We start from the raw sequence: 8,854 nt of genomic DNA on the forward strand, positions 1-8,854 counted from the left end.
AAGGAAGTAATGGTAAGACAATAAGGTCATGTTTGGGGACTTGCATACAGAAGAAAAATCTAGCTACCCTCAATTAGGCCATGAAATTCATCAAAATCTCATATTAAATTTTCTAATCCCAAAGCTCAACCCTCATTGGTTTTCAAGATCTGTTCACAAGGAACTTTACTAGTTACTAGTTAAAAAGTACCTCCATTACCTTTGACACACCTGGCACCTTTCTCTCTCTCTCATTGTCAGTATCATCCAACCATCATTACTACCTTTTCTCCTCACATTATATATTTATTGCTACTCCTAGCTAGTACTTTCAGCTCATGCACTCTAAGCTCATTCATCCCCCCCTATCTTTTAGCCTTAGTCCTTCCACAATGAAGGTAAGTCTTCTCATTGTGCTACCAAGTATGTGTGAGAGTCAGAGATTGTTATCTTAATTTTAGTGTTGGACAAGTGTTTCTGTGATATAATCTGAATGTTTTTTGTCACTTGCAGTTCCTCAGCTGGATGCAAAATAAACTTGGTGGAAAACAAGACAACAGAAAACCAAATACACATACTACTAATACTACTACATGTAAGTCTTTTATACTATTCAGTCAATTAGTTTTCCTTGTGTCAATGCATGATGTTTCTAGAACCAATAAGATGCAAGAATTCACTCATTGTCTGATACACTTAAAAACACACTTGCTTCTCACTGAAGGAAGGGTGACTTAAGTCGAAACATATAGAGAAAGACAGGGAGAAGACATGTTTATATGTTCAGCATATTTACATTTTTGTTTGGGAGAAAGACTCTCTCTCTCTCAAACTTCATTTTCTTTTTTCATAGTTTCCAATCAAACTACATAAAAAAAATAAACTTTATATCAAAGGTGTCTCGTATGTGGGGATATTAAGAACTTGAAAATGTTATATTGGTTGGTGTGTGTGTGTGTGTATAGTGTATATATATATATAACAATTATTTATATCTTTAAGATTGAAGAATAATTTTAGTAGTTTTTTAAATGTTAAAACTTAAAAAAGAGTTAATTTATATAGTTTTTTTTTCTTCAACTTTTGTTTGATAAGCAAAACCCACTATCTGCTAACAAGTTGGCACCCTAGTAGTTGTAACTTGATCCGAGCTAAACTTAGCTAATGGTATTTACAAACTTTCAGTTGAATAACATTAATCCTTTCCTTGGGAATCTTATAATAAATATTTTCCTTTGCTCAGATCTTGCAAAACAAGAGCCTAGAGAAGAATTCAGCGATTGGCCTCATGGTTTACTAGCAATTGGAACATTTGGAAATAAGAGTGAAATCAAAGAAGACTTAGACGACCAAAATACACAAGAGGATCCATCTTCATCAGAGGAAATAGCAGACTTCACTCCTGAAGAAATTGGGAATCTACAGAAGGAGTTAACTAAACTCCTGAGACGAAAACCCAATGTGGAAAAGGAAATTTCTGAGCTCCCTCTGGACAGATTTCTTAACTGCCCTTCAAGCTTGGAGGTTGATAGGAGAATCAGTAATGCACTATGCAGTGAATCAGAAGATAAGGAAGAAGATATTGAGAAGACACTGAGTGTGATAATTGATAAATGCAAAGACATTTGTGCAGATAAAAGAAAGAAAGCAATTGGGAAGAAATCCATTTCTTTCCTTCTGAAGAAGATATTTGTTTGTAGAAGTGGATTTGCTCCAACACCTAGCCTAAGAGATACCCTTCAAGAGTCAAGAATGGAGAAGGTACCCTTTTGTTTTTCTGATAACCTTTCATTTTCCTAACTAGGTGGAGAAATTATTGTATGGTATGAGATCACCACGTGTTCATGATTCAAGTCAATCTCCATGTGACAAGTGGTCGAGTTTTTCAAGTTATGAGAGAGTTAATAAAACTTCGTCATGTATCACATAGAAATTGACCAGAGCTATAGGCATGTGGAGGTCTGGTCTCGGACCATAGATTAATTTCTAGACTAGGTGCTATTCCAGTTTCTCTGTGCTTTAGCTTTTACTCACCTGTGATATATAAAATATACAGCTTTTGAGGACAATGCTTCACAAGAAAATTTACACCCAAAACTCTTCTCGGTCACCGTTGGTGAAGAAGGGCATAGAGGATAAGAAGATGACAAGGAAGAGGAATGAGGATGAATCAGATGAGAGAAATGGTGATGGCTGTAAATGGGTCAAGACTGATTCTGAATGTAAGTTGCATTTTGACAAATGCCACATCTTAATGAAAACCATGGTAGAAATAAAAACCCTGACTTAAGTTGCTATGATTAATCATATCTTTTTTTTTTTTTTTTCGTGCAGATATTGTTCTAGAGATATAAATCTTCCTTCTTATTTTTACTAGCTCTTTTAGTAGCTGTTCAGGTAATCATTAATTCATATATATATAAGTAGCAGTATCATAGTATGTCAATCTCATAATACTAAAATTTGAAAATTGAGTAATTGACAATTTGCTTTTTTCACCTCAGAGTCAAGCAAGAAGCCAAAGATATATATGTAGATGATGATGGAGGGTAGAGACTAGAGAGTGGAGGTCACATTTTTTAAATGAAGTTTATCTGTGATATGAACCAAGAAATGAGTGGTGCATACTGCAGAGCAGCATCTCTGTTTTGTTAATGCTGCTTCCAGTTATTTTTTCATGGTTGTGTCTGCGAACGCGGAACAACTCATGTTGTGGAAAATCATACAATGAATTATGAATTTCTGATCTGCAATGGCAAAGCTAGACATTTTGTACGCTGTACACAATTTTCATCCCTTTTTTTACTCCACTTTGTAACATGCTCTCCTTGTAACATGTTGGGAATTAATGAATAATACTTATTTTTATACATAGATTTGATGTTGTTAGTTGTTACATCACTAATAGCCTGTTTGAATTCACGTTTATTTTGTTGATTCTGAATCTTTAGGAAGAGTAGGATTCCCATTCAATGTGTGAAAGTGCAGTTCACACAAACCAAATACGCTCCAAGTCATCTAATATATTATAATACTACTTTTTTAATAAATAAGAAAATTGATAGAAAAAATAACATAAGAAAACAAAGAAATTTAATCTAAAAGCTATCCATTATATGACTACGAGACAAGATATAAAAAGAATAAATAATATATGTACTCATAGTGTAAAAAAAATATAATCATTAAATCACATATTTTGATAATTTTTATAATAAAATTTAATAAATATGCATTATGTGTATAATTTTCACAATGTTTAGTTTCAAATAATTAGAAATTATGTTTAGTATAAATTCTAATCTAGAACTACAAATTTATTAATTAAAGTTTAATAATTAAACAATTTTAATATCTCATTGTGTTAGTTTATTGGGTCACTATCTTACAACATAATTGATCACAAATTAAAAATTATATTATATTATCAATATTTTTTTTCTCATCAACGATAGTATAATAAATACCAAATTAAATTTGTTGATAAATAATATATCCACTAATAATATAATTTTTAAAAATATTATCATTTAAATACATACCATCCTATATAATAAATTTATTAATTTTTAATATATTTATACTAAACATATAATTTAAGAACTTTTACCCTCATGCCAATTAAACTTTAAAAATATTAAATATATCATATTGAATATTTCTTAAAAATAAATATTAAATTAAATATAGAGTAAATATTTCTTCATATATTTTATAGTCAAGAATAATAGAATAATATCAAAATATGATACGAACATGATAATTTTTAACATTATCTAATATTTTGGGTATATCAAATAATTATATAATATAGACTTAAATATATTTTTAGTCACATAAGTTAATGTTTTTTTATTTTTGATTTTTGTAAGTTTGTTTTTTAAATTTTAGTCTTTATAAGTTTGTATATTTTTAATTTTGATGTTTATAAAATATTTTTTTCATTTTTAATTTATGTAAATTTGTATTTTTTCAATTTTGATTTATGTAAGGATAAATTTATGTGAGATTGAAAAACATTAGAATCTTATAAAAATAAAAATTAAAAAAATATAAACTTTCAAGGTCCAAAAATAAACAAGATATCCTATAGAAATTAAAATTAAAAAAATAACTTACAAAACACAAAAAATTAAAAAAAAAATATTAACTTAAATAAAAAAAACATATTTAAACTGATAATATAATACTATAAATTATGTATCATATCTTATTACCACAATAAAACAATAACAAATTACACAAAGATAATTACAAATATGTATTCTAACACTATATATTAAAAAAAATCCTAACACTATCATATCTTTTCTACATTAAAGTTAAACTTATTGTCAATTATCAATTACGTTTTATTCATATTGTTTTTTTTCAATAATAATGCATTAACCAAAATAAAATAAGTGTGGTATTGTTTTGTTTTGATTTGAGTGAACACACACCTACGAACAAACCCAACCCCGAATGGCACAGAAGCAGCACCTCCTTCTGGATCTATCCCAAATCTCAATCTCCAAACCCTAGAACATTCAACTCTCCCCCGTTCCCTTTCAAAAACCTTCCCTTTCCACTCTTCCGCCGCGATTCGATCTCCGGGCTGCCTTCCTTTCCGCGATTTCGATCTGAAACTCGAGGTTGCGGAATTCGGAAATTGACATTGAAGTGTTCAATTGGCACTGTCAATGCCATTGGTGTGGTTTGTGAAGAATTTTTCTGTGGTTTTTTGATACCGGAAAAACACAATGTCTTGGGCAGGCCCTGAGGATATTTACCTTTCTACTTCACTTGCCAGCTATCTTGACAGTGAGCCCTCTCTCTCTCTCTCTCTCTCTCTCTCTCTCTCTCTCTCTCATATTGCTATACACTTAAAAATTCAATAATTTGTGAGAAAGGTTGAACACTTGAGATAATTTTTATTCAGTAGTGCATATCTTCTTCTTTTTTTTGTTCTTACATTCATTGTGTAAAGGGTAATTTTTAAGGCCTAAATGTTGTGGACTTTTTTTGTTGGAAAGGAGCAAGTTATGGAGGGGGAGATTTTTTCATTTTTTTTTAATTATCAACTTGTGTTTTGTATTTTTGTGGAAGCTGGTGATTCAATTTTCATTGGGAATTCTAGGTTGGGGTGTTATGTGTGCTTGACTGCTGTTTTTAGTCATTATTATTATGTTGGGAGTGAAGGGAAGGGACACGATTTCGACTGATAGTTGATGCCTAGTGTGTATGTTTGTCACGAGCTATGTTTACCAAAGCAAAAAAATTTATGCTTCCAACATGTCATCAGGGAATTTAGTAGTGACAAGTAGCTTAAATGTGATTGTGAAGTGATAATATTTAGCCGCTGAATGTATGAAAAGTAAAAAAAATGGTAATAATATGGGGAATATGATTAGCTTGATAGCCTAGAGCATGGAAACGAATAGTCATGCTTGGTATCTGATGTAAACCTATGAGATAATTTTTATAACATGTATGGTAAGAAGGGACATCCCAATGTTTGACCTCCTTTATTTCCTTCAATTTGGATTTTGTGTATCATTGTTATCCACCACTCTACATAGTGTTATTCTTCCTCAATTCTACTGTAATATCCAGTATCCATTGGTAATGCCAGAAAACTATAGTCGTTCCTGCAAAACTGAACGCATAAGAATATTGTTACTTTGCTTTTAAATTATAATATGTGATTGAATAGTTTTGATGTTACTTTGCTTTTTGCATATTTATCATACAAGTCTTTGTGAGGGATTTGTGCTAGATATTGTTCAAATGCAGTGAAAATCAGTTGGGTGTGGTAAATTATTCTGAGTTTTCATTGAAGGTGAAGCTGATTTTGTATTTCATACAAATTTTTGTGGCCTGACGCTAATTATTTGTTGTAGAGAAACTTCTTGTATTGCTGAGAGATGGTAGAAAGCTCATGGGAACACTTCGCTCTTTTGATCAATTTGGTAACAACTTCTCCTTAAATTATGTAAAGTTTTGACATGCTATAGGTTGAGTTTCTAAAATTTCCCATCTATAATATGCAGCTAATGCAGTTCTTGAGGGTGCTTGTGAGAGGGTTATTGTTGGTGATCTATACTGTGACATCCCTTTAGGTCTTTATGTGATCCGGGGGGAAAATGTTGTTCTAATTGGTGAGCTGGTAAGATTACTGGTCATTATCCTTTGCATCAAAAAATATTATCTACTTTTCAATCTCTGTTTTACAATCACGTGTCTTTCAACTTTTAGGACTTGGAGAGGGAGGAACTTCCCGAACATATGACACGTGTTTCTACCGCAGAAATCAAGAGGGTAAATATTCCTAAATTGTTTCTTTATTTAATTGATTTTCTTTGTGTCTAATTTCTAATTCTGTCTCCTTACTTTCCCCTCACATTAGTAAATATAATGCTATGTTGTGACCTGGACATTCATTGTCAAATGTCAAGGCACCCACCATTGTTGTAATTTCATTGCATTTATATATAAAGTGTGTGGGAATGAAACAGATTTTGTGTTTTTGTTTCTGATATCTATTAATCATTTGTTAAGTAACCTTGGCTGGAGAAATAATGGCAAATTACATGTGATGAGCATGAAAAAGTGGAAAGACTAAGGCTTCATCTGGATGGGCCAATAATAAATACTTACATATGTTCTTTGCTCTGCCTACCAAATTCTAGCCCATTTAGTTAGTAAGGATGTCCTTGAAATTTTCCTTTTTTTGTGGATGGTTGTGGCATGATAAGATAGCATATAGCTATTGTATTCATTTTAGCTTCTCCAACTAACTGATTTTGGCTTATGCATAAGTTAATAGAAAAGCTTCATTCAGTTTATCTCATTTTCTCTGCCTATCAGTGTGTTTAATGAGAAATTTATCCAGACAAAACTTGTATCATTTACTGACATATTTGGTCCATTGCTTTTCTGCTATGATTTGGAATTAGTTGTCTATGTATTTAAGCAATAAGTCAATTTTGTAGACTTGTGAAATTTTCTGTTTTAAACTGGAACTGTGATTTTGTAGGCACAGAAAGCAGAAAGGGAAGCTTCAGATCTGAAAGGGACTATGAGGAAAAGAATGGAATTCCTTGACTTTGACTAATCAACCCTCACTCATCCTTCACCTCCCCGTCCGCAAATATTATAGCGGCTGTTCTTCAGATATTTCGTTTTGTTTTTCTCTGCTTATTGTTGCCTTTCATGGGAGGGTTGAATGTTCTTGAATTGTCTTTTGTAATATTAGCCGCAGGAATCAATACTATCATTCATTTGCTTTTAAAAAAATTGCCAATTAATATAGCTTGTTTTCAATTCGTAAACGACATTCTGATTAGGGGATGATAGGCTTCAAGTTGTGCAAAATAGTTATGTTTTAAACTCAATGTTTTTGCAACCTTGCATTCAACGGAGCTATATAATGCTATGTTTAACCGTGAAGTACTCTAATTACATCCTTTCGCTATAAATGGAGTGTTTAGCATGAGAATTGTTTTCAGACTTCCATTTAGCTTGTAAAATAGGATAAATGATTATTTTATATAATTAAAGTTTATAATATATAAATTATATTATAATTAAAATTTATAATAATTAATTATTGAATATATAAAATATTACAAATTATGATCATGTAATTTTTAACTCATTTTTTTAAAATTATTAAAATTTAGTTTAGAAATAAAGATAAAAAAAAAAAGATACGTGAAAAGTAATAAGAGGTGCAGATTTTTAAAACTGCTTTCATTGATATAAAAATAAAAAATAACCACGTTGAAGAATAATTTCTAAAGTTTCTAAAAATACTTTCATTCAACATAATTATTTTAATTTATATAAAAGTATTTGAACATCGAGAATGATATCTTAGTAACAGAGAAATGTAGATATGAATAAAATTTCAAATTTATTCATATCTATGGGAGAAAGATAAATAAAATATTTAGGAAAAAAATTGAAACTTTGTGATTTTATTGAGACATGAGAAAATATAGTAATATCAATTATATGCCCTCTAACTCTAATTTATCAAAGTAGAAGGATAAAAGATTGTCCTCCAAACAAAATCTATAAAATATATTTTCTATTTGTCTATCTATGGTAGATGTACATAAATATTTCACACAAAGCTCAATCTTCAACGATGATTTTACAGAAATGGGTTGGGAAAATTTAACGTTTGAAACAAAATTAATCGCAGACATCTTTTAGAGTAGATATCAAATTCTTCTCTAATCTAAGGAAGTAATGTCATGCCTATCAAGTGTAATCTATTCACAATCCATCATCCGTTGCAGTTGCCCTTTCCTGGCTCATTGTTCTTCATCCAACTTCTTTCCATTCAACCTTGACTTTGCTTTCCTCAACAGTCTGTTTGAAGCTTCAATTTTCTTAAACCCATTTGCATCCTCCAAATCAAATGAATTAAGAAAAACAAAATTTTTCTTCATTGGTGTATTAAAATGCATTTCCTTCGTCATCATAGTCTGCAATAGACAATATAATTATTGATTAGAATGATCAAATTACAAACAGACCAGTAATGCAATTAGCCTCGTGTAATTGATACATATCCCTTCTCTAATTGTTTTCGACACATGAAAAAGTTGCTTCAAATCTTCATGTTTCACACCACAAGCACTCGAACCTGCAATTAAAAAAAAAATAGAAAACACATTTAAAAACGATAACTGAACAACAATCTAAATCTAAGTTTGAAATTCACTCAAATAAAAAAATAGAAAATTCCATAATTATCAGACCTCTAATAAGAGTTGAGAGAAATTCTGCCCATTCTCTTTAATTGAGGAGATACTTCCACATCATTAATTGTAGCTCCCTGAACTCAAATGGTGTGCCATCTTCTTGTAGCTTGTGCTGATCA

General features: G+C 30.7%; 2 protein-coding genes across 3 annotated transcripts; both read left to right on the plus strand.

Annotated features, from left to right (window-relative positions):
- The first annotated feature begins 268 nt into the window (after positions 1-268).
- Positions 269-2,853, plus strand: LOC114417729. Of its 2 annotated transcripts, XM_028382805.1 has the most exons (6): positions 269-377; positions 493-574; positions 1,223-1,740; positions 2,036-2,201; positions 2,314-2,376; positions 2,484-2,853. In XM_028382805.1, the coding sequence occupies exons 1-5, from the start codon at positions 318-320 to the stop codon at positions 2,331-2,333; spliced, it is 846 nt and encodes a 281-aa protein (XP_028238606.1). In that variant the 5' UTR covers positions 269-317; the 3' UTR covers positions 2,334-2,376; positions 2,484-2,853. The 2 variants fall into 2 exon arrangements, with proteins under 2 accessions (XP_028238606.1, XP_028238605.1); XM_028382804.1 differs by lacking the exons at positions 2,314-2,376; positions 2,484-2,853 and having other exon boundaries at positions 2,036-2,299.
- A 1,540-nt stretch (positions 2,854-4,393) lies between these two features.
- On the plus strand, positions 4,394-7,373 carry LOC114418190 (sm-like protein LSM1B). The gene is made up of 5 exons (XM_028383415.1): positions 4,394-4,782; positions 5,862-5,930; positions 6,012-6,127; positions 6,217-6,279; positions 6,998-7,373. Exons 1-5 carry the CDS (start codon positions 4,722-4,724, stop codon positions 7,073-7,075), a joined length of 387 nt encoding a protein of 128 aa, XP_028239216.1. The 5' UTR covers positions 4,394-4,721; the 3' UTR covers positions 7,076-7,373.
- The last annotated feature ends 1,481 nt before the right edge of the window (positions 7,374-8,854 follow it).

This window comes from Glycine soja, chromosome 7, assembly GCF_004193775.1.
Source record: "Glycine soja cultivar W05 chromosome 7, ASM419377v2, whole genome shotgun sequence".
Classification (NCBI taxonomy): Eukaryota; Viridiplantae; Streptophyta; class Magnoliopsida; order Fabales; family Fabaceae; genus Glycine; species Glycine soja.